This window comes from Aquila chrysaetos (genome assembly GCF_900496995.4).
Source record: "Aquila chrysaetos chrysaetos chromosome W unlocalized genomic scaffold, bAquChr1.4 W_unloc_2, whole genome shotgun sequence".
In the NCBI taxonomy this organism is placed as follows: Eukaryota; Metazoa; Chordata; class Aves; order Accipitriformes; family Accipitridae; genus Aquila; species Aquila chrysaetos.
The window spans coordinates 5,277,461-5,304,058 of record NW_024470322.1 but is presented as its reverse complement, the minus strand read 5'-3'; the positions used below and the strand labels follow the sequence as shown (position 1 = coordinate 5,304,058).

General features: G+C 41.5%; 1 protein-coding gene across 1 annotated transcript in view; it reads right to left on the bottom strand.

Annotated features, from left to right (window-relative positions):
- LOC115337283 (zinc finger protein 366) overlaps nt 1–26,598 on the bottom strand; it is a 34,890-nt gene that overhangs the window by 4,108 nt on the left and 4,184 nt on the right. Inside the window, exons 2-5 of the mRNA XM_041121493.1 lie at nt 15,720–15,789; nt 12,336–13,663; nt 10,024–10,215; nt 3,545–3,719 (exon numbers count right to left, since the gene is read on the bottom strand). Coding sequence (XP_040977427.1) covers nt 3,545–3,719; nt 10,024–10,215; nt 12,336–13,634 — 1,666 coding nt within the window. The 5' untranslated portion in view covers nt 13,635–13,663; nt 15,720–15,789. The remainder of the gene's footprint in view (nt 1–3,544; nt 3,720–10,023; nt 10,216–12,335; nt 13,664–15,719; nt 15,790–26,598) is intronic.

The window sequence follows — 26,598 nt, the reverse complement described above, 5'->3', positions numbered from 1 at the left end:
AAATCCATATACTTTGAGATGAGGGAGGAGTGTCTCCTCCTGTCCACATGCTTCTTTGTAAACTGGGTCTGAGCTTATGGCCTTTATCTAACATCAGCTATGTCAATACATCACAGAATAAACATATCTTAAGCAGAAAGGCTCTTGGATGTAGAGCCATTTGGGCTTCCATTCCCATTCCAGACTAGAATTGAATAAGCAGTGAACAAGACCCGTGAAACCTTCTAGATTTTTTGCTTGTCAGCTTTGAATGTATTTACAATTTATCCCCATGTTTAAAACCATGGGGATGTACCTCAAACATGAGAGAAAAACTAAAAACTCCTAACCAGATGTGTCTGGGGAAAAATGTCTGCTTGTTCATGGCTGCTAGGTTGTGGTCTGTCAGCATCTGGGAATCAACCCCCCCAACCTGTAAAATTTATTAAAAAATAATGGAACTACATCCTCAGTCAGAAAGATCAATGCAATTTCAGCCATGTCCTCCAACCATTCTCCTGGCCAACTACACATGCCACAGTCTCACTAAGGCTGAGCCTCCACCAGCTCACTCCCGTTTGTGTCTCAGGGGTACCCACATGCTGGGAGAAGCTCTGCAGTGATGTGGATATTGCACCTTCCCCACAGTAATGGGCAGCCCTGGGCTTAAGTACAATAATGTTTGGTATGGCTTGAAAAATCCTCTGCTCTAACACTACTGACTATATTTTCCCTAACACCTGGCAACAGCAACTTAGTGTGCTAAAATTATTTCCTTTGTGCTCACAAGTACTGTCTCATTTTGTCTCCATCTACTACTCTGTCTCGGTCTGTACCTCTGTGTCATCAGATATCTAGTCTGAAAGGTCTCTGAGACAAGGGTCACTACCTTGGGGATCTCTGAACTATAGCACTGGAGTAATATAGATAGTTAATAACAACCGCCCAGGCTTATGGGATTCAATCTCTTCCAATCTCTATAGACAGATAGGAGCAGCCTCATGTTCACAAGCCCTGGTCCTCATGGGGGACTTCAACCACCACAATATCTGCTGGAGGGACAACATAGCAGGGCATAAGCAATCCAGGAGGTTCCTGGAATGCGTTGATGACAACTTCCTTCTCCAAGTGATAGAGGAGCCAATGAGGAGAGGTGCTATGCTGGACCTTGTTCTCACCAACAAGGAGGGGCTGGTGGGGAATGTGAAGATCAAGGGCAGCCTTGGCTGCAGTGACCATGAAAGAGTGGAGCTCAGGATCCTTAGGGCAGCGAGGAGGGCGCACAGCAAGCTTGCTACCTTGGACTTCAGGAGAGCAGACTTTGGCCTCTTCAGGGATCTGCTTGGTAGAGTACCATGGGATACAGCCCTGGAGGGAAGAGGGGCCCAAGAAAGCTGGTTAATATTCAAGGATCACCTCCTCCAAGCTCAGGAGCGATGCATCCCAAGAAAGAGGAAGTCAGGCAAAAACACCAGGAGGCCTGCATGGATGAACTGGGAGCTCCTGGACAAACTGAAACACGAAAAGGAAGCCTACAGAGGGTGGAAGCAAGGACAGGTAGCCTGGGAGGAATACAGAGAAATTGTCTGAGCAGCCAGGGATCAGGTTAGGAAAGCCAAAGCCCTGATAGAATTGAATCTGGCCAGGGTCATCGAGGGCAACAAGAAGAGCTTCTATAGGTACGTCAGTGATAAAAGGAAGACTAGGGAAAATGTGGGCCCTGTCCAGAAGGAAACGGGAGATCTGGTTACCCGGAACATGGAGAAGGCTGAGGCACTCAATGACATTTTTGCCTCAGTCTTCATTGTCAAATGCTCCAGCCACACCGCCCAAGATGCAGAAGGCAAAGGCAGGGACTGGGAGAATGAAGAACCTCCCACGGTAGGAGAAGGTCAGATTTGAGACCATCTAAGAAACCTAAAGGTGCACAAGTCCATGGGACCTGATGAGATGCATCCACGGGTCCTGAGGGAACTGGCGGATGAAGTGGCTAAGCCACTATCCATCATATTTGGGAAGTCGTGGCAGTCTGGGGAAGTTCCCACTGACTGGAAAAGGGGAAACATAACCCCCATTTTTAAAAAGGGAAAAAAGGAAGACCTGGGGAACTACAGGCCAGTCAGTCTCACCTCTGTGCCTGGCAAGATCTTGGAGCGGATCATCCTGGAAACTATGCTAGGGCACATGGAAAACAGAGAAGTGATTGGTGACAGCCAACGTGGCTTCACTAAGGGCAAATCATGCCTGACAAATTTGGTGGCCTTCTACGATGGGGTTATAGCATTAGTGGACAAGGTAAGAGTGACAGACGTCATCTACCTGGACTTGTGCAAAGCATTTGACACTGTCCCCGCATGACATCCTTGTCTCTAAATTGGAGAGACATGGATTTGATGGATGGACCACTTGGTGGATAAGGGATTGGCTGGATGGTTGCAGTCAAAGAGCTGTGGTCAACGGCTTAATGTCCGAGTGGAGACCAGTGATGAGGGGCATTCCTCAGGGGTTGGTATTGGGACCGGCGCTGTTTAACATCTTTCTTTGTTGGCGACATGGACAGTGTGATTGAGTGCACCCTCAGCAAGTTTGCTGATGACACCAAGCTGTGTGGTGCGGTCGACACGCTGGAGGGAAGGGATGCCATCCAGAGGGACCTTGACAGGCTTGAGAGGTGGGCCCGTGCAAATCTCATGAAGTTCAACAAGGCCAAGTGCAAGGTCCTGCACCTGGGTGGGGCAATCCTAAGCACAAATACAGGCTGGGCAATGAGTGGATTGAGAGCAGCCCAGAGGAGAAGGACTTGGGGGTGTTGGTTGATGAGAAGCTCAACATGACCCGGCAATGTGCACTTGCAGCCCAGAAAGCCAACCATAACCTGGGCTGCATCAAAAGAAGCATGACCAGCAGGTCGAGGGAGGTGATTCTCCCCCTCTACTCCACTCTCATGAGACCCCACCTGGAGTACTGCATTCAGCTCTGGGGCCCCCAACATAAGAAGGCCATGGACTTGTTGGAGCAGGTCCAGAGGAGGGCCACGAAGATGATGAGAGGGACGGAGCACCTCTCCTCTGAGGACAGGCTGAGAGAATTGGGGTTGTTCAGCCTGGAGAAGAGAAGGCTCCGGGGAGACCTTATAGCAGCCTTCCAGTACTTAAAGGGGGCCTACAGGAAAGATGGGGAGGGACTCTTTATCAGGGAGTGTAGCAATAGGACGAGGGTTAATGGTTTTAAACTGAAAGAGGGTAGATTTAGATTAGATAGTAGGAAAAAATTCTTTACTGTGAGAGTGGTGAGACACTGGAACAGGTTGCCCAGAGAGGTTGTAGATGCCTCATCCCTAGAAGTGTTCAAGGCCAGGTTGGATGGGGCTTTGAGCAACCTGATCTAGTGGAAGATGTCCCTGCCCATGGCAGGGGGGTTGGAACTAGATGATCTTTAAGGTTCCTTCCAACCCTAACCATTCTATGATTCTGTGGTATGAGATCGTAGATCTGTGGTACAAAGCCCATTTGGATTTACTGGTATGCACCTTCAAACATCTCAGAGAATAAGTGAAAAATATTACCTTGAGAATGAAATCCTCTTTCCATGATGCTGTGTTTGACTTTCATGTGCCTGGTTAGGTTCCCCTTCAAGGTGAATTTGCTGGGACAGTAGAGGCATTTGAAAGGCTTACTGTCTGAGTGCAAGTGCATGTGTCCCATTAAATTGTGCATTCTGTTAAATTCCTTTCCACACAGCTGTCAAAAACAGTAAAAATGAAAATTATTTGTTTGTAGGGGTGCTCCCAAGGAGAACATTTTAAAAGGAAATAGAACCTACCCTTCTCAACTTGAACCCTGGCAGCTTCTGGCTGCAATTTGTTTTTCAAAGATACAGACAAAAAACCCACAGACAAGAATATGTGGTTAAGTTTGATCTATCTAGGGCCTTCTGCACTGCTGCCATTTTTTTTTAATTTGGTGACTAGGAGAGACACACAGTCAAGGATTCCCCAAAATCAGGGAATGTTGTTGTAAGGAGGGGAGAGGCTTAAGTACGTAACCTGAAAGGCTCTTAACTTGAATGAAATTCAAAGTATAACTTTCTGCCCTGGTGAACCATTTCATTTGTAGTTTATAAATCTAACCTTTAATCAAAAACAATGCCAGGCAGAGACGGAGATACAAGATAAAACCAATGAAGGATTTCTGTGAAACAGTCAAGCAGAATATTACTTCTCCTTAAGTGGAAATGAAATGGCTGCACATTTTGCTTAAAGCTAGAAAAAGAAATTCCTTTTTTTCTTGTTTTTCTTGCTCCCCCATTTTTCTCTGATCCTCTTATCTTCTGTGTACCAGCTTCTGTGTTTCAGTGTCTCTGGTGAGTAAGCTGGAACTTAAACAATCATGGGGCTGCAAGAATGACTCAGCTTTCCCTGAAGCATGTTCCTGACAGCTTGAGCCATTGATCATGCAGGTTTCCATTTGATGAAACAATAAGGGGTTTTTTTCATTGTTGTTGTTTATCTAAATGGGTCCTTTTGTACTCTGGTCCCTTATAAATCAAATATATTCTCCCATCCAAAGAAGAGCAATGAAGCTGGTGAGGGGCCTGGAGCACAAGTCTTATGAGGGGCGGCTGAGGGAACTGGGGTTGTTTAGTCTGAAGAAAAGGAGGCTGAGGGGAGACCTTATCGCTCTCTACAACTACCTGAAAGGAGGTTACAGCGAGGTGGGTGTCTGTCTCTTTCCCCAAGTAACAAGCAATAGGATGAGAGGAAACGGCCTCAAGTTGCACCAGGGGAGGTTTAGATAGGATATTAGGAAAAATTTCTTCACCGAAAGGGTTGTCAAGCATTGGAACAGGCTGCCCAGGGAAGTGGTGGAGTCACCATCCCTGGAGGTATTTAAAAGACGTGTAGATGTGGCACTTAGGGACATGGTTTAGTGGTGGACTTGGCAGTGTTAGGTTAATGGTTGGATTTGATGATCTTAAAGGTCTTTTCCAACCTAAATGATTCTGTGACTCAAGACATGAGAGTTTGGCATCACTGTTACAAGCTTCTAGTCTTACTTGTCTTCTGGTCTTTCCCTATCATGATTTATAATTTTATTCACATTCAAGTGGCTATTTCCATCCACTGCAAACTTCTGTGTTTGCTTTCTAACTAAGCTCTTTTTTTGGAATGTTTTTAGAGAAATACTTTTACCATCAGAATTTTTTTTACAATCTTTATTACTATATGAGACAGAATCACCATTACTGAGTAACTGAAACTTATATCAAGCAGTGTACTCATCTGGAAGAAAATTATTAAAAAGCAATTACTGAGATTCCACCAAATTTTTGATCCAATCTGATTTCTGATTTAATTTATTTTGGTAGTACAGAAGGTCTGCTACAGTACTTTTTGATTCAGATTAACAAAGCCATCACCTGGAATATCTGGATGAAATGTAGGTAGTGGAATGATCCTCGGTGAAGTAGTACTATATCCTTTGCTTTTTAAACCATCTCTTCAGGGAAAATGGAAGCAGTTCATTAATATAAAAATTTGCAGTGGTACTGTTTTTAAATAAAAACTAGAGCTGAGTTAATGTTGCAAAAAGGAAAAGTCTGGAAATATTCACTTGCTTTTAAAAAAATATTTACTTCAGCTGCATTAGTTCTCTTCTGTGATTTGGTCTCTGATTTTACTAAAATGAACATTCTAGCAAATAAATTTATCAGCAAAAGAAAAAAAAAAGAAAAAATAATCACTGAAAATGAGTTATTAACTTGTAAAAGTAAGGTATCAGATTCCAAGGGCCATCCATCCACTTAGGAAAGAGGACTGTCTCTCTTTTGCATTCAAAGCAAGCTAATCTGCTGGATGACATATTCAGTGAAATGAATGCACCAAAAAACATTCTGAAAGTGCTGTGAGGAAACAAAGAGAAGAAGCACTGATGAGCACAGAAAATTCACAAGGAAGAATGCCAGCTGATTATATCTTGACAGCTGCTGGAACGATCTATGATGTGTCAGTATTTTTCTGGCTACAAGAATGCCAATAATACCTCTCTAATACATCTTAGCAGAAGGCTTCTGGTTTTCTGCTTGGCTGATCTATGTTCTCACCTTTTGCTTTCTGATAGCTAGGTCTTTATTTCTCTATCTAAACTGGTAATCAAGGAAAATCAGGTTTAACAGGTGAATGGCTAGAGTACTTCATGCAAATCTATATCTTTATAAGGTATTGAGTAGCAAAATGGGTCTGGTAGGAGCATTTTTTTCTGTGAAGGCAACATTTATTTCTCTTCATAATGAAAAGAGAGAGGACTTCCTAGAGGATCCTTACAGCATAAAAGTTTTGTGTCTCTGAATGAAGGGGGTAGGTTTTCCATTTCCCAAAGTCATGCACAGTCTTAGGGATGTGTAATATGTTCCTGTCCTGAAATCTCCTCTGGGGATATGAGGAAAAGGTACCAGAGTAGAGAGGCGTGGCAGGAAAATGAAAGAAACGCAGATATGAAAATTGTTTTTCAGAACCATGGTTCTGTGTGGCATGGTATCTGGGTAAGATGTCCCCTTCAAAAGGCACAAGATGAGTTTCAGATGAATGTCCATGATTCAGAGGGCGAAGGGAGCAGGTTTCAGGCTCACGTGCTGAAAGACGGCAACTCAGAGCTACCTGGGGTTCATAGCTAGTGCTTAAACAACAGCCTGAATCTGCAGACCAAACTAGGAAGGTGTACAAGATTTTCTTCCTCTGTGACAGGACAGGGGTGTGAGCACTGATGAGCAGAGTGTGAAAGATGACCCAGAGCCAGTTGCATGGGAGGAAGCTCCAGCAGAAGTCACCACAGAGCACCTTAGCACTCAGGGAGATGCAAAGCTCATGCAAGAAATCTTGGGATAGCAGGAATGACATGATTTACTTGTGGACCTTTTGTTAGGCTCTCTAGTTTAGACAAAATAAAATTCAAGCCCTGAAGAGAAAGACTTCAGCTGCAAGTCTGCTGAACACACTTTGATGCACTGGCTGGTGAAATGGACTTCAGTACAGTTTGCTAGAAAAGCTGAATTAGGTTAACACTAAATTTTGTCTTCCTAAGCCACTGCATGAAGTATCACCCTTCTAGATTTGCCAGTCTGTTTTGTTTCTTCCCAAAGTACTTATCTCTAACATTTTCTTTGGTTTTGACTCCTAATCTAAACCCGTGATTTTAGATGGGGAAAAGTGGAGTTCAAAACATCTGCTGCAAAGTGCATTTTTCTAGGCTGGAGAAAACTTCATTACATTCTGTATTACAGGTCCGAAACATTATTGACTTCAGCACTAAAAGCAACTGTAAATTTCATAGGAGCTTCCCCTGCAAATCAGAATTAGCATTATTGCACCAGTTGGTGCAACCCCTTCAGAACTCCAGTGTTTTTGTTTAAAACAGAAATAAACAAGGAAGCATGGGCTCAGGCCTTTAAAAGCTAGAGAAGTTCACTCCAGAGAAAAATCAGAGATCCAGGCTGCAGCTGGATGAGGAAACAGAAGGGACAACTGCTACACCCTCACTTCAGATAGTCTATGCTTAGCTGTGATTAGACACATAGGAAAGCCTCATGGGTTTTTTTGCTGTGAGAAAAAGGTAAAGAAAACCATTGCGTGTGGTGAAGGAGAAAGGGTACTGCTGTGCTCTTTCCCCTGCATTCTTCTCCTTTTTTCTTTTTTTTTCTTCATAAGAAGGGTGTTCCTTTCCTCAAAGGAGAGGGAGAAAGACTGTAAACTGTACAAAAGGACCGTGAGAAAACAGGAAGCTTTGAAAAGTACAAAAGAAAGCAAGATGAAATCTATTTGCAGGCAGTTCCCGGGGGACGTGTGAGCCATTGTTAAGCAGGCTGTTCATACAGCTATATCCTTCCTTCTGCTGAGGAGGAGCTTGGTGCCAAAAGGCTGCTATCTGGTCATTGCCTTAACCCTCTGAATACCAGCCAGAAATACTTGCTCAAATCTTGCAACGGCTCTGCCAGAGAGGCAAGGGATGTTCGTAATGCCAAAGAGCAATTCCTGATTCTCCCTTTGCTTATAGTTAGGATCTCCACTCTGTTCAGGGGCATTGATGTTGATTCAGCCATAGGAGAAACTGGTTCACTGTGCTTACTTGTTTCTTTCCTCCTAGGAACATTGGGTGGGGACAGAGAAGTAAAAAAAAATAAGAAAAACAGGTGTTCCTGTAGAGCTTTTGTTACTGGCTGGAAAACATACTGTTGGTACTCCAGTTCCTGGCTGTCTTTGCTTTTGTTTTTTCAAAGTGAAATGTTTCAAAGTTATCAAAGCAAAATGAGGAAGTAAAAAAAATTCATTTTGACATTTTCCTATTAAAATTATCACTGAAAGCCATATTTTCCTATGACGTTTTGAAGTTCTACATTTTTCAAGAGAAAATAATTCCATTTAAAATTTTTCATTGTTGTGGTTTAACCCCAGACAGCAACTAAGCACCATGCAGCCGCTCACTCACTTCCACCCCACCCAGTGGGATGGGGGAGGGAATCAGAAGGAAAAAGGTAAAACTAGTGGATTGAGATAAGAACAGTTTAATAGGACAGAAAGGAAGAAACTAATAATGATAATAACAACAATAATAAAATGACAGTAATAAAAGGATTGGAATATACAAAACAAGTGATACACAATGCAATTGCTCACCACTTGCCAACCAATGCCCAGTTAGTTCCCGAGCAGTGATCCCCCCCAGCCCCACTCCCCCCAGCTTATATACTAGATGTGACGTCACATGGTATGGAATACCCCTTTGGCCACTTTGGGTCAGCTGCCCTGGCTGTGTCCCCTCCCAACTTCTTGCGTCCCTCCAGCCTTCTTGCTGGCTGGGCATGAGAAGCTGAAAAATCCTTGACTTTAGACTAAATGCTACTTGGCAACAACTGAAAACTTCAGTGTGTGATCAACATTCTTCTCATACTGAACCCAAGACATAACACTATACCAGCTACTAGAAAGAAAATTCACTCTATCCCAGCTGAAACCAGAACATTCATCCAGCTTTGCTTCTCAATGAACGACTCCTTTTAAGAAAATATTTAATTCCATAAAGATGTTGGTTGAAAGAGTTCTAGAAATTGCTTCCAGATCAGTCTTCAGTTACTTAGGCATAAACTGGGTAATATGCTCCACTCCATATTTATAGCCCTCTTAGAGCAGATCAAAGTGGGAATAAAACCTACAGCCTTTGACTTCACAAGGTATGGCTACAATAATGAACCATATAGGCAGCAAAAGGAACAGATGTAGTGTCCGATACTGAATAAGAATATAAACATTCATAAGGAAGAAATTAGAGATGAGCACAGTCAAGAAAGCTCAAATTCAAAAGTTTATGGGGAGGGGGGAGAAGAGGGGATGGAAAGGGAATGTCAGCCTCCAATGTGCTGGAGGGAGGTAGCAAACTGGAATTCCCAGAGGATCCTAAAAAGGCCAGATGGTCTCAAAGGCCGTTTTGTTAGGATACTGATGTCCTGCCCTGAATTTCAGTCTGGTAATTCCATTTGGCCTATTCAAATACCTTCTGCAGTTCAATTTTGCTGTAGCTTTCTTTGAGTCCTTCCCTGGTCTGTTGCATAGCATCACTGTGTGAAGTCATGGCTGCTGCTTTTTCATGGTCCTCTGCAGGGTGCACAAGTTGATCTATGTGTTTAGTCAGTGTTTCAAGCTATTAAGCACTTAGACTTCTGTTTGGATGGCTGTACTAGAGCAAATGTCAGGTATGTTTATTGTCCTCAAACCACAGTGGCATTTAAATGCAAGTAGAAAAAAAAATTTGAGGATGACATTTACTGATATTGAAGGGGAAGGGAGTAAATCACAGATATTTACCTCCATTATTTTGTGCTACCTAAGCAGAACCCAGATCAAGAAAGGAAACTAGACTGTTTATGCTAATTTAAATACAACTGTAGAATGTGTTAGCAAGTCTTGTTTTTCTAATTCTACCATATCACCAGGTGATAACATCACAGAAATATCCAGTGGGTTTATGCCTCTGCCACCAAAGGAGATACACTTACCTTGCATTTAAAGGGTTTAACATCAGAGTGAACAATCATGTGAGCCTTGAGAGTCTGCTTTTGCACAAAGCTCTTGAAGCACAAATGGCATTGATAGGCTCTGATATTGGTGTGGATCAGGACATGTCGCTTCATGTTGGCCAGCAGAGTAAATTCCCGGCCACAAATTCCACATTTGTGCTCTTTCACACCCTGTAAGAAAAGAAAAAAAATCAGAAAATTCTGTAGATGCAATATTTTCTAGATAACTTCATCTTCAGTACAGCAATATATTAATTATTCATTCTTCAATAGCAAAGCAGGTAATAAATTATTTTGCTTTTAACATAATTTACTAAAGTAACAGATACTTATGTATTTTTTCTTGGCAAATTCTTACAAGAACTGAGAAGCAGAGAGGGAAAACAAAATGTAAGCTTAATGAAATAATGAGTTTTGTTTCCATCAGTAAGTTTACAAATCAGTGAGACATAGTAGCAGAGCTTCTCTGTTCTACTCTGCTGCTTATGTAAAATATTGGTCAAATGTGTACACTTATTGAGCAAGAATAAAAGCTAACCAGTTAAGAGACTAAAGTAGTGCCTGCCTATGGTAATTGAGTGTCATTGGCTTCTAAAAAAAGACCTGTCCCTCTTTTGAAGAAAGCTATAGAAAATAATCTGAAATAACCGAGAAGTATTCAAGCAATGCCACCAAATAAGGATGTACATGTTACATTCAAGGAAGAGAAAAAACTATTTACTCTTAGTAGGACTTGCACTAACTCTAATGGAGTAGACCCCATTTTATCTGGTGTTTACAGAGCATTTCTCGCACCCTGTATGCCAATTTACTAATACATAATTCAATATTCTTGGTCACACCATGTGGTCTAACTGCCAGCTCCTCAAAAAGTCATTTAGATGCTATGAAAATCAATGAATTTACCACTAAACACTTTCAGAGTTTGAGTATAACTTGCTGAAGGTAATGAGGATTTACTAGTGAGTGAAGTGCCAAGAGCAATTACTCCTCCTGCAGGCCCCCATTACAAAGATGACTTGAAACAATCTCTACTTTTGTACCAGTAAGTGGTTTTCATAGTTAATTGCAAAGCTAAAACTGTGAACACCAACAGCAACTCTGCTTATCTGATGTGAGGCTACATTTGGGCAGCTAAGTACTGTTAATTATGTTCACAGCTGCAGCTGTGGACAAAGAAGCAGAAGCTCTCTAAAGGCTCAAGGGCATTGCATTTCCTATGACAAAAAATTATCAAGTATTGAATTAGTAGAATTTTGTTTGGTAAATCCAAAGGCCAGGGAATTTCCAGAAAGAGCAGAAATTATAATAGTGTAGTAGGGAAGAACAAGCAAATGTGGAAGTAGAGATGGTTGTTTTTTAAAAGAAAATCTGTCTATTAGACTAAAATGCTGTAGCTTTCCATTTTTCATATAAAAGCCAAAATTCAAGTGTCAAAGGAAAAAAATATGCAAGACTGGAAGCAAATTTTTATAAAATGTGTGGATTTTTTGACTTGTCTTAATAACATTGTTGTAAAGGTGGATAAACTAATTTCAGATATTGTTGAATGGAACACTTATATTTTTCCTATTTTTTAAAGTGATCCTTTTGGATGTGTTCCAAAGCCTGCTCCTAGTCTAACTGACACTGCTGTCATTATTGACAGCAGTGGCAAGACTGCCACTTGATACGAATTGCCTGGGATTATGGTCCTGCTTGTCCACTTTTATTAACTGGCATTCTGGATAACATGCACAAAGGGGAATTTTTCTTAGGTTGTTTTTTTTCCCTAAATGTCTCATTATAATGATTCTTCAAATTCTGATGAGTAATAATATACTTTCTTTTGCTGCATACATACAGCCTACTGCATATCCACCTACTTCCCAGTTAAGGGAAGCAAAGCAATAGATCTGTTTTTCAGTAGAAAATTTCTGTTAAAATTTCAGGGCGGCTAGACAGCTCTACAAAATTATATTATTTTACAGAAGGTCATTCTGAAGATAAAACTCAGAAACAGAGAGATGTGAATACAATTTTGGGAAGTAATACAGGTGTTTAAATTTAACTCCTGTTTATAGCAAAACATTTTTGCATGTACTTTCTTAAGACTGACAGACATCTGGCTTCTAGTATTGCCAGTGCTGCTGGGGCTTTTGCTCTGCATAGAACTCCCCCACTGGCAAAGGGCCAGCATGAGGCTCTATAGACTGATTACCTTCTTTCCAAGGAGGTACATGTATCTAGTAGTCTGTAATCCTTGTGCTACCTTCTGATGTAAGGTGACAGTGCAACTTGTGATGGCTTACCTTGTGAGTTAGGGAGTGTTGTTTGAGATGGTGAGGCTGCACAAACTCCATGCCACATTCAGTGCAGATATACGGACGGATGTCTTTGTGCTTCATCATGTGGTTTTGCAGCTGACTCGGGTACTGGAAGGTCTTATCGCATTCAGTGCAATTGTACTGTATGGGGCCACGGTGGGTTGTTAAGTGTCTTTTCAGCTGGGCCAAGGTTGGGAAGTCCAGACCACACTCCACGCAAATGTTCTCTGGGCCATTCTCGTGCTTAGACTCGTGTGCTTTCAGCTCACTGGGATAGGCAAAACCTCTGCCACAGATCCTGCAGTTGTAAGGCTTGATGTCACTGTGTTGCATCATGTGTCTCTTAAGATGACTGGTTTGAGTGAAAGCCTTGTGGCACACCTGGCACTTATGTGGCCTAGTGCCCTGGTGTGTCAACATATGCGTGTGCAAGTGGCTCAGCTGCTTGAAAAGTTTGCCACATCGGATACAAGCATGTGGCTTAATGCCACTGTGCCCCAAGATATGGGTGACCAAATTGTACTTGGATGTATAGGACTTCTCACACATGGGACATTGCCAGCGTTTCTGTACACCCCCCACATCAACATAGTAGCTGTCGTCTATCTGAAGGTTGACATCTACTCTTTCCACTTTCTGTTTATTTTCACCACATCCTCTTACTTCAGCCCTCCTGAAGGGTGGCTCTGGAGGCCTTTTCATTTGAAAGGGGTTCCTGAAATGAAAGTTTGGGGGCACAATAAAAGGAAACATTAAGCCAGGATGGACTTTAGGATAATAAGGGTGAGGAGCCTGCATGAATGCTGGGCTACTGGGCCATGCCATCTTAGGCTTCACTGGTTCTTGCTTAATGGGCTTGGCTCCAAAGTGCTCCAGAGTTCTGTAGAACTGAAAACCAAAGTTGCAGAGGTCGATCATCTGAGAACTGTATTTGTGCTGTGCTGGCTGTTGAAACACCATGGGGAGACTGGAAGAGCCTATATCATTGTGATCTTCAGGTCTGTCTGGTGGTGATGAGGAACCCTCAAGAGTGATAGAAGGTGGAATTTTTGTTGGCATGCTCTTGCGTTTCCGAGACCCTCCTTCCAAGGACCCTTGGAAAGTTTCCATGTCTCCAAGAGGAGGATGGCCATAGTGGAAATGTGAGGGGTGTGGTCTGAATTCTTCACCAAATGGAGTCATTCTTTGTGGCTTTGTAACAGGGCTCAGTGGCTGCAGGCAGCAGGAAAAGGGAGAGGCTCGTGTACTGTCCACATTAAAACTCGTTTCTTCATTCTTCATCATATTTAATTTTTTCTGTGTTGCCCAAATTCCTTAAAACAAACAAAAAAAAAACCCCAAATATCTTTTTTTCTTCCTGTTCTCCTGGGGTTAACATTTTATTGTCTAGTTTATTAGTTTAGAGGTTGTTGGGTTTTTTAATTAAATGCAACTAAGGATGTCTTAGGCCCATATAAGACAAATGCCTTTTAAAGCAGAATTAAATTGGCTAGTGGAGAACAAAGCAGCTTTGGTCTTCCTGTGGTAGAATTGGTGGTTTAAATCAAGTTTGACCCATACTACTTAGCAGATGAATCTGTATGGCAATGTTTCTGCTTAATTTAATTCAGCCAAGCTATTTGTGGGCAAAATCCTGTCATTGGCTGTGCATGCACAGGCTCTAGAATTGGCAGATTTGGGGGAGGAAAGACCTTTGACCACTCTCTGAATTACTTTCAGTTTTACAGACATAATCTGGGGGGGGGTTGTTTGTTTCTAAACAGGTGGGCAAAAACCTCACTTTAAAACTAAATATAGAACTAATGTCAACAACCCCTCAGGTCTCCAGAGTAATTGGCACCTAAGAATGCTCCAATCCTTTCTATGGTACAGTGTGACAAGGCAGATTAATAATTGTCCTCTGGCAAAATTTTATATTCCACTGATTGTACAGGGAGCTTCTCCTGAATTTGGAGTTCATCTAAAATACTGATTATGAATTTTGGTTCATCTTAAATAAGGCTTCTACCTTTTGCCTTGGCTCTCTAGGGATACACTTATCTGAAAGTGTGTGTGTGTGTGTGTATGTCTGTGTACATGCATCTGTCCAACCAGGTGAAGGTTAGGTTGGAAAACTAGACATATTTTCCCTCTGTTACCTGTAATATGTTGATGCTATTTATAAAACCCTTCTTGGAAATATTGGGTGGAGAGCATGAAGGTGGTTAGAGTACTAAAGACACTCCTGTTTTGTTTCAGGAAGATCCATGCTGGACAAATCTGTTTCTAAAGATAGATAAAAGCACGTCTCTCTGACCTAGTTAGGCTGTGGACAAGAGAAGGCATCTTAAAAACCTGCTTGCAAACAGATTACTTCCTTCTAATAGAGTAGATTGTGGAATTATCTATCTTTGAGATACTGTGTGAAGCCAAAGGCTCAGTGACAAAACTTTAAGATGGAAACTTTAGACAAAGGGATCAATCAATGCACAGAGAAGGAATGGTAATTGAAGTGAAAATTGTAGGATCTCTAAAATGATGATTTTAAAAACACCTGTGATAGGGCAAAAGCCTAAAAAAAAAATTGCTTAAAACTGGGATAAGTATCTAATAATTATACCAGGATGTGACTTTCAGTCCCTAGCTCATTGATTGGCAGTAGAGTGTGTGTGTATATATATATATATATACACAGACACACACACACTATATATACAAATATATATGTGTGTGCATGCATGTATATATATAAATATATATATAAGCATGTGTGTGTTCCATCAGAGAGGATTGTTAGGGAGTATGCATTTTGTTATGTTTCCTTGTCACCCTAACTCCCTGGGCAAAATGAGGAACAGTTAGATCTTGAAGACTCTTTGGGTACAAAGGATTGACTTATTAAAAAGGGAGAAGGGGAAGGGAATCCTCTGAATACCAAAAAAGACTTTACTTCTTTCCAAAAGGGAAAAAAAGTTTTTCAAAATTCATCTTGAGCAATGTTAAACTCACACAATTTGAACATAAAATATGCCTGTAGACCAAAATCTCCCCTTCAAAGTATGGACCTGTCCTTCAAATGTCTTTTATCTTGTGTATCTGATTCTTTCCCACCAAAATGAGTATAAAATGCTTCAGAACGCCCATAGCAATTGAGAACCCAGCTATGTTCTTTACTGGCTTTGTTAGATTACTGAAATGCTGCCAAAAATACATAGAAGTGACAGTGAGTTGTGTCTAATTGCTCTCTTGTCTCTTGGCTGCCGGTTCCTCCCTTCTTCCACAGCCTGTTTTATGCAAAATTTCAGTCTATATCTGGAACATGGAGTTATGGCAGAGGCTCTAGAACTGCTTGAAATTACTAGAAACAAATAATTTCCTTGCACTACTGACCTTTGGTTGCTTTCACTGAGCATATAGTTTTATTCCACTGTCCATGGTCACACACATCACAGGACCAAGCCTACAAGGGAAAATGTTTAATCAGTCAGTGACCAGCTCAGTCAGAGAGGTGCTGTATAATCTGACAAAAGAGCACCTAAAAGGGGAGGGAAAGTACAGATTTACAGTCTAAATATGGATCACCTTGCTGCTTTTTTTTCCCTTCAAACTGCCAAGCCCCATGATGTAGAAATTCATCAAGGAAAGATTAAATCTAGCCTCTCTTCTCATCTCCTTTCATGTTGGTAGCAAACCCTTGCTAATTTGAACGGAGGCATGATCTTCACATTAATCAGAACTTAATCCATAAAAACGTGAGTCCTGAGGAAACCATAGAAGAGACTGCAGATTTGACCACCATGCGATAAATAGTTAAGGAGCAATCCCTTCTTTAAATAACTTCAGTAGATAACTTTAAAGCTTTTAATATCACAGTTCCCCATTAATTTTGTTCTGACTCTGGAGTAGCTGACCTCATTTTAGTACTCAACAATAAATAAGGGGGGGTGAAGTGAAGGATTTTTGTATTAAATATCTCCTAGGGACCTTTTGTCTTTCCTATATAAGCACTTTAAAACTTCTTTCTTTCTCCAGCACCTAGTTATTTAACATGGAATGCTATCTAGTGCAGTAGTGTGTGATTCTAAACATTTAGTTTAAACCTGAATAGACATTAAAAATTCTAGCTTTTATCAGCAGTATTTCAGCTTTTCAGTTTTGAAAACTTGGTCTGGAAACCTCACTGAGACAGATGTTTCCATGCTATGTTGGCACTTAAACATAAAAAAAACCCCTAAACCTAGCACTCCAGAGCTTATAAAAGAGTTAATTTCTTTAGAACAGACAAGCATCCTCACAGTTTCTTTCTTTATGTAAATAAGTATATTTGGAAATACACTATTTTGAAAAATAGAACCACAAATAATCTCTCTCCCTGCCCTTTTAAAAAAGAAAAGAAAGGCTACAGTGAGTTCAGATAGTTGCTGAGGTATTTCCAAAATAGAATATCTATGCAGTAACTAATAATGTTGTTGAGTTAACTTCCATGAAAGGGGAAGAGATTTTAACACAGAATATGAATCACCATTTACTTTCTCATTTCCACTCATCATATTTCTACAGACAAAGGGTTTTTTAAAAAGTATGTAAATCATGCTATTCACTCTACAAGCATACACATTTGTTATAGTCCCCAGTTAATATTCCATACTGATGTCAATGGCAAATTTTCTTTAGACTTCAATAGAACCAAGGTTCTGCTTCCAGTATGAAAGTGCCTTCTATCTATAGAATAAATATAAGCTCAGCAATAAAAATGGGAGGTTATGAAGTTGCTCCAACTTAAACACTGACTACTACTGTTCTGATTTTGCTCGTGGGCAACACAGTGGTAAAAACTGAAATGAGACCAAGACAAGTGAAAATGATATGTACCCTCTGACAAACAGGCTACTTGTTTATTATGAGGTTTCCACTTGTGTTTTCTATTTCAAAAGAAGATGAAACAGAGGAAAGTGTAGGAAGGCTAAAGGTGGCTGAATAGGCTGAACAGCTGCTCTTAGCTGGAAGAGAAATTCCATGTTTAAATGAACATCTATAACTGTAGAAACTGTGCACTCTAAGAGTACATTTCTGCTCTCCTCTTGAGGCCTGAAATACTGGCATCTATAAGGAAAGAATGAAATCTAACAGCTGTTTCTGCATAGGATGTGGTGAGGATCAGTGACAAATGACACACTATTACATTTCTTGAGCTAAAGTTGAACAGTTGGAGAGCTCCAGCCTTATTGAACAACCAGCTGTTTTTTCAGTCACTGACTTCTGTAAACTCTTATTATAGAGGTGGTTATGCTTGTCTTAATAGGTTTGACGGGATCTCCTTCATTCAGTACACCCTTCAGTATAGTTTTTGGTTTTAAATGTATCCAGTCATACAGCTGTTGAACTAAGCACCAAAGTCTTTACTTAGTTTTCACTCAGTCACTATTTATGCAAAACTTGCATCAGGCTAGGGATCTAACCAAAGGGGCTTCACTATGCTGAATTCATAGAATCAGAATCATAGTATCATTTAGGTTGGAAAAGACCTTCAAGATCATTGAGTCCAACCAACAACCATGCCCACTAAATCATGTCCTTAAGTGCCACGTCTTTTAAATACCTCCAGGGATGGTGACTCAACCACTTCCCTGGGCAGCCTGTTCCAATGCCTGACAACCCTCTCAGTAAAGAAATTTTACCTAATATACAGTCTAAACCTCCCCTGGTGCAACTTGAGGCCATTTCCTCTCGTCCTATCACTAGTTACTTGATAGAAGAGACCACTACCCACCTCACTACAACCTCCTTTCAGGTAGTTGTAGAGAGTGATAAGGTCTCCCCTCAGCCTCCTTTTCTCCAGACTGAACAACCCCAGTTCCCACAGCCGCCCCTCATAAGACTTATGCTCCAGGCCCCTCACCAACTTGGTTGCCCTTCTCTAGACACGCTCCAGCACCTCAATGTCTTTCCCGTAGTGAGGGGCCCAAAACTGAACACAGTACTCAAGGTGTGGCCTCACCAGTGCTGAGTACAGGGGAACCCTGCTCCTGCTGGCCACACTATTTCTGATGCAGGCCAGGATGCCATTGGCCTTCTTGGCCACCTGGGCACACTGCTGGCTCATATTCAGCCGGCTGTCAACCAGCACCTCCAGGTCCTTTTCTGCCAGGCAGCTTTCCAGCCACTCTTCCCCAAGCCTGTAGCACTGCATGGGGTTGTTGTGACCAAAGTGCAGGACCCGGCACTTGGCCTTGTTGAACCTCATACAATTGGCCTTGGCCCATCCATCCAGCCTGTCCAGATCCCTCTGTAGACCCTTCCTACCCTCGAGCAGATCAACCCTCCCTCCCAACTTGGTGTCGTCTGCAAACTTGCTGAGGGTGCACTCGATCCCCTCGTCCAGATCATTGATAAAGATATTAAAGAGAACTGGCCCCAATACTGAGCCCTGGGGAACACCACTTGTGACCCGCTGCCAACTGGATTTAACTCCATTCACCACAACTCTCTGGGCTCATCTATCCAGCCAGTTTTTCACCCAGCGAAGAGTACACTTGTCTAAGCCATGAGATGCCAACTTCTCAAGGAGTATGCCATGAGAGACAGTGTCAAAGGCCTTACTGAAGTCCACGTAGACAACATCCACAGCCTTTCCCTCATCCACTAGGCAGGTCACCTGGTCATAGAAGGAGATCAGGTTGGTCAAGCAGGGCCTGCCTTTCATAAACCCATGCTGGCTGGGCCTGATCCCCTGGTTGTCCTGCACATGCCATGTGAGTGCACTCAAGACGAACTGTTCCATAATATTCCCTGGCACCAAGGTCAGGCTGACAGGCCTGTAGTTCCCCGGGTCCTCCCTTCGACCCTTCTTGTAAATGGGCGTCACTTTGGCAAGCCTCCAGTCGTCTGGGACCTCCCCCGGTGACCAGGACTGCTGATAAATGATGGAGAGTGGCTTGGCAAGCTCCTCTGCCAGCTCCCTCAGTACTCTTGGATGGATCCCATCTGGTCCCATAGATTTGTGAGTGTCCAGACGGCGTAGTAGGTCACTAACTATTTCCTCCTGGATTAAGAGGGGTATATTCTGCTCTCTGTCCCTGTCTTCCAGCTCAGGGGGCTGAGTACCCTGAGGATAACTGGTCTCACTATTAAAGACTGAGGCAAAGAAGGCATTAAATACCTCAGCCTTTTCCTCATCTCTGGTGGCAATGTTCCCGTCTGTATCCATTAAAGGATAGATATTCTCCTTGGCTCTCTTTTTGTTGTTAACATATTTGTAAAAACATTTTTTGTTGTCTCTTTATAATAGTGGCCAGATTGAGTTCTAGCTGAGCTTTTGCCTTTCTAATTTTCTCTCTGCATGACCTAACAAGATCCCTGTACTCCTCCAGAGTTGCCTGCCCTTTCTTCCAAAGATGATAAACTCTCCTTTTTTTCCTGAGTCCCAGCAAAAGATCCCTGTTCAGCCAGGCCAGTCATCTTCCCCGACGGTTCGTCTTGCGGTGCATGGGAATAGCCTGGTCCTGAGCCATTAAGACTTCCTTCTTGAAGAATGTCCATCCCTCCTGGACCCCTTTGCCCTTCAGGACTGTCTCCCAAGGAACTCTCTCAACCAGTGTCCTGAACAGGCCAAAGTTTGCCCTCTGGCAGTCCATAGTGGTGGATTTGCTGACCACCTTCCTTGCCTCACCAAAAATTGAGAATTCTATCATTTCATGGTCGCTAAGCCCAAGACAGCCTCCGACCACCACATCTCCCACCAGTCCTTCCCTGTTTGTAAACAGTACGTCTAGCAAGGCTCCTCCCCTGGTTGGCTCACCTACCAGCTGTGTCAGGAAGTTATCTTCCACACACTCCAGGAACCTCCTAGACTGCTTGCTCTCTGCCGTGTTGTATTTCCAGCAGACGTCTGGAAAGTTGAAGTCTCCCACGAGAACAAAGGCACACGATTGTGAGACTACTGCCAGCCGCTTGTAGAATGATTCATCTGTCTCTTCAACCTGGTTGGGTGGTCTGTAACAGACTCCCAGCACAATATCTGCCTTGTTGGCCTTCCCTCTCATCCTTACCCTTAAGCACTCAACCTTATCATCACAGTCATGGAGCTCTGTACAATCAAAACACTCCCTAACATAGAGAGCCACCCCACCACCTCTCCTTCCTTGCCTATCCCTTCTGAAGAGCTGATAGCCATCCATTGCAGCACTCCAGTCATGGGAGTTAATTTGTTATGGGTTCTGTTGTCCAATGAGATATGATCCCATCTATGCCATGACCAATACGTGATACTTTTGACAAATTTGTTGTATAACTATGGAAAAAAACCCTTTATATCCTGAGACAATATGTTAACAGATGGTAACCTTTGCAGGCAAACTTAATGGAAATCATACAATTACACACCTAAGAAGCTTAATTGATTAAAAAATCTGAAATGTTTAAACAGTTTAACATGACACAGTAGACAGATGCAACAAGCAATGAACTTTCAAAGATATCTCATATGTTAAATAATCCTTTTTTTTCCCTCGCTTCATGTTTGAGGTTTGATCATTTTAGATATTCTGTCTGCTTTAAGGGCTTCCTATGCAGTGTAGCTGCATTCATATTGTCTAGGGGATTATACCAATATGAAGAAATGGGTCTTCTCTCAAAAAGCTGTGCAAGAGAAATACCTTCCCTGCATTGTCTTTGTTATTCCCAAATTTTAACATGTTAACTTACATAATTTTTGTTTTATTTTAGCTGGGAAATACAGATGTTTAGGAAACATACCCATTTGCCTGCACTGCTTATAGAGTGGCTTTTGGAATCATCTTGAATAGATGTGTAACTTCTTTTTCTACTCTGTTTTCAGGGAGCAAGACACTGTAAGCACTTTTACAGGAGTATAGTTACTTTGGTATTTCTTGTAATAGAGAAAATGCTTAAAATAATATCAAAATAAATACACATTCACTTTTCCATAATTTACAGATAATTTTTGGTTTTTTAGTTATTAAAAATGTTAAACTAGATTCTGAGATTTCCTCTGCTGAAAATCTGGAGCAGTCCCACCACCTATGCTGCCAAAGCTGGGGCACTGTTGGTGGTATCAGATGTACTTATAGAGTGGGTTATGGCATAATTTGCTTTTCAATGGTGGCATTTATTAGTTTAAAAAAAATTGCCTGGTGCTGTAGTGAGGTAGCTGTAGATATTTTTCTTCTCTCCAGTATGAGTGCTCTTTTCTCAGTTTAGCATAATGTTTTGCTATGCCTCTCATTGCTTTTATGTGTGCTCTGTCCTTAGTTTAGCAAAACCTGTCCTATCATTCTCATTACCTTTTTCTTGCCTAACAAGACAGTTGGGTGTTTCTTCTTAAAGTACCCTGAAACCCACGTGTACTGTAAGTCATTTCACTTATGCCCTGTTTTCCATCTCCCCACCACTCCCCCAACAGCTGATGCAGTCCTGCTTCAATTTCTCCCAGCTTTTGAAACTGATCTTTTGCCACTGCAAAGCTGAATCATTTTTTCTGATAACCCTTGAACTGCATAGTCTTAATTGGTTAATTTTTTTTTTTTAATGTACAAGCAGGCTAACCAGTGTGTGGCACTCAGCTGTTTTTGAAGGCGCTCCTGTGTTCATGTCAAGATGAAATTGTCTTAGGTACCCCAGACTAGTTTCATCTGTTTTAAAAAGAAAACAAAAAAGCAAGGCTGAGTGCTGAGAGCTTTTGTCCAGGAAGTGAGTATAGGTCTGAGTTTAGGCTGAGGATGTTACAGGCCTAGAAAAGTACCTTAAAAAATTGCACTCACCCATATTGGACTCTGAGTCCCTTCTTCTGGAGCTTTGGCACTGCAGAGAAAGGGTTATCGGGAAGAATGAACTGAAAGGAGCCTGACTTCATAGCCAAGCCATAAGTACAATCACACAGGAGGGTGAAGTACCTTTAACTTGTGACTGTTCAATAAACCTGCAGAAGTGACACCTGAAGGGGGGCCCAGACCTATCTCTAGAGAGGATGGAGTCTGCAGCCCCTAACTACCCTGTCTGACTTCTCTCTGCTTCCTGCCCCTTGGCACTTGCATTTTTGGCTGCATAATGGCCCAGCTCCAGCCAAAGGAGAGCATGGTTACTGTCACAGCCCAGGGCTCTAGTTAGGGCACTCCCTTAAGAGGCTAGAGATGGGGGTCCAAATCCCTCAGGGGGGAGGAGGGAAATGAATCAGTCTCCCACTTCATGGCTGTTATATTTTACACTGAATTTGATGCTGTTAGTGTATATTCTGTTTCATATAAATATTCTTACAGGACTGAGTCCCCATTTGGGCATAGGTATACTGAGTTTCCAGACCCTGCCCAGACTTCAGGGCTGACAAGGTCAGACTGGCCAGGATGGTGACATCAGGAGCACATAGAGTAGCAGAACTTCAAATGTGCAAAGCTTAACTGGTGCCAGCAGACTGGGTGGAAATGCAATTTGATCCTGCCCTCCCTACTTATTAGAATCAAGAATGGATTGGCAAGCTTGGTTAATTACTCAATTAAACAATGGCAGTAATTCATCCTAAGTAACTGTCCTAACTCTCCCTGGCATCATCCACATTGTACTGAAATCATTATGGAAAATCTGGGGTGTAGCTGAGAAAAAGATTTAGGATTTGGCTTTTATGAGGTGATGCCAATAAGACAAATTTCTTCCTTTTCTTAAGTGGATAAAGAGCTCTCATGTCAGAGGCTGGAACCATGGATCTGCCCCTGCCTTTATAAAGTATGTGGAGTCACTTTAATCACTGTTGATAGAAGTCCTATCACTCCATCCCTGTTTCCTGTCTATTTCCATATCTGCCACTGCAAATTAAAATAGTGCATTTTTGGCAATCATCTGATGTATTAAATAATTTTTCCTCTGGAATATTAAAAAATTACATTAACACAGTTTTAGTTGGTTTTTTTTCCTCACCATTCAGATATTATAAGAGACAGGGTGAACTGAAGAACAAATAAATAATATAAATATAAGAAGGGATCTGGTGGTAAAATAGTAATATTGAAGTCCTTGAAAGAACACTTTCGACAGAATCTTTCTACCTACAAAGCACAATAATTAAACACTATAGAGTGAAGTGGAGAGAGAGGGTTTTTGAGCTGTGCAGTAAAACAAATAATGGAGCTATGCAGAAGACCTAGAATTAGAATGATCAAAAAAAAGCATGCCCTTCCATGACCCTCATGCTGTCCTGCTTGGGGTGTTGTTTTGAAAGTAAGCCTTTCACTGGCATTCATGACCTTTAAAAAGGAAATAGATTAGCTTTCCTTCCTACTGTAGTCCCAGTGTCATTATCACCTCTATGGAGGTCAGAGAGATGGTCTGGTCTCCTCCCACCTCTTTGTTATCTTAAAGGGTAGCTGAGGACCACCTTCAGCCTTGGTTCTTCAAGCCCTCACTGACAAGCTCACTAACATGCTCCCACACCATTAGCAGTTAATATATGGGAAAGCAATTGCACCTTTTGAGCATTGTATGTGTAAAGCAACAGGTAAGTACCAGGTAAAATGTGTGCATATGCTTGAAGAAGGGTGGAGGAGAAGAGGATTTTATGGGAGAGTTTTCATATAAAGTCTCCAAAACAGATTAATTTTTTAATGAAAGTCTAGTTTTACTTAAACATGGGGAGTATTGTTAGTCTTCAGCAGGACCAAGATTTTGCTTTTTGTGTTTATTTTGCTTTCTGTGTTTATTTTGCTTTCAAGTCTTTGTTTCACACAGTTCAAAACTCATAGTGAAACTGAAGGTTGCTGAAGTAGTAGGTATCGTGTTCCAGTAAGACATGCTATATCCTACAAGAACTGAAAGAAGAGGATTTCATCCAGAAATTGACAGAATTAGGAAAAATGTATCTGCTACTGAACACTTTTCTTGGTGTCCAGTTCCTTAAAATGAATTACCAGATGATGCTTTCCTAGTCATTTCGGAAAGATGAATAAATTTGGTTTCAGCTGAAGTTTGAGCAGACTTCTTACTGAAAAAGCTGCTTGGCTGAAAAGACTAATTAGTCCCTATTAACCTCTATTACTCATTTGCAATTAAGCTGTCCCAGTAGTGACTTAGTCATTTCCCTCTGAACAGAAGTTCAATAGGAAACACAGCAAAAGAATTAGAGATGTCAGTGCCATTCCTAGGACACCACTGTGTTTATTCCGTTGATACCCAAACAAGAGTAGAAAAAACTAAGAATCATGGGCAATGAGACAGAGTTAAAAATGGTTCTTAAGGCAAATTACTGGGGCATTGGGAGGAAACTACTTTTGATATGTCTGCACCATGATTAGGGAGCTCTGCTTTCCAGACCGCCACAGCATAAAATATGTCTTAAAGCATTCAAACCATGCTGAACTAAAATATATGTTTATTGTTCAGAAAAAAGATCACCTTCACATACATCTCACAGTTGCATTCAAATGAGGGTTCATTTTTTTAAAAAAATTATTTTATTTTATTTTAAGAGCAATGTGCTTGGTTCTTCAGTTCCAGCATAAAATGGTATTTTTTGACTGATCATATGAAGTGCCTGCAAGGAAGCAATTTAAGGTAACTTCCTCTCTGGCTTTGCCCTTCACCTCTGATGCCAAACTTGAATCTTCTCATTGACTGAACAGCAAGAAGCAAATTCTTTCCCTCTCTGATCCCCAAAATGCATCCTGTATATAGCACTTAATTATTCTGTTAACTTCTAAAAAGTTTTAAAAATAAGCATTAGTTTGTTGCAATAACTAAAGGAAATCTGAAATTTAAAACAAATTTTATATTGCTTCTGTGATTTTGATCACTTGGAAAACAAACCTCTATGTAAATCAACTAACAGGGAGAAATTCCTGAAATTAATTATTTTAAACCAAAACAGATTTAAAAATGCCAGTTTTACAGAATTCAATAAACTAGCATACAGAGTGGGCATAGCAGATCAGACTTAGCCAAATGTCATCATCAGATACTGGAATAGAGACTAGAGCTACGAACAAATAAGAAATTACTTCCCCCCCCCCAAAAAAAAAGAGAGAAGAAACTGAAAATAGTTTGAAATCTGAAATTCTGAACGTTTCCCAAACCAGTCTAGTACTAATCCTTCACCGTTAGTGGTGCCAAAGGCTTGTTCTGGATACTAACTCAATTTCAGATTTTCATCACAAGAAAAAGGAAACCAAAAAAACATCATACCACTGTGACTCTACCCCATGTCTAAGAATGGCCAACCAGCAATATAAAATGAAGTTTTGTAAAAAACACCTTATATATTAATATAACTCTTTCTCTCAATCCCCCCCAATGCATAACTAACTAACTAAATGATTCTATTCAGAGCTTTTTTCCGGGAAAAATGCCAAGTGCCACGTACAAAAACCTAGAAGATTTGATAGAACTTATTGCTGTGTTTTGGGAGGAATGGCAGGCGAGGCTGTGCTGTGGACAGGGGGATAATACCCAAGGATAAACTGTCGTGTGAATTCTGTTCTGACTTACTGGCCTAACCACGTTCAGTGCCTTCCACTGGGTGCTTGTTCATGGTTCTTTTTCTGTGTCTAGTAGTGAACAAGCTAGTGAAAATCTTCGCTGCAGCCATTAGAGGGAATCCTGAGTCCTGACCATTTGCCTACAGAATCCAGTGACATCTATTCAATCACATTTCTTTACCTGTGGCTTAAGCTTGGGGGGGGTGTTTGTGGGATAGGAAAAAAGAAATTAATGTATTTGGGGTTAAAAGACTTTAATTAGTATTTTGATTTCTCTGGCAGAGAGAAGAGGAGATATGGAGGAGTCATCGGTCAGCACCATTTCTCTGATGCATGTGACTGCTTCCATAGTATCTTGACAAAATGCTACCTACAGACATATAAAATGGTTCTGGAAACCTTGGTGACTTCATATTGTGAGTGGAGCATTATGCAGAAAAACTGTTTGATATAACATTCATGCTGGTGTGATTCCTTGCTATGGTGTTTCCTGCTGGCAGAATGGGGGGGGGGGGAATGTACTGCCACAGGTGCTGCAGAAAAAAAAAATTTCCTGTACCTTTATAAAAGGATGGTTTTAGTTTCTAGTAAACCTACAAGCACCCTGTTGTCAACTTGCTCTTCCAGGAGGTTCTCTACAGTTTTCTGTAATTCCTATCACAGGACAATAGTTTTGGACTAATACAGGATGCTCTTCATGACTTCAGAAACCTGCACTAGAGAACCAACCCAGCATGGGCTGGTACCTGCCAGATGGTTCAAACAAGTTCTGCTGTTCCTTAGAAGCTGACTGA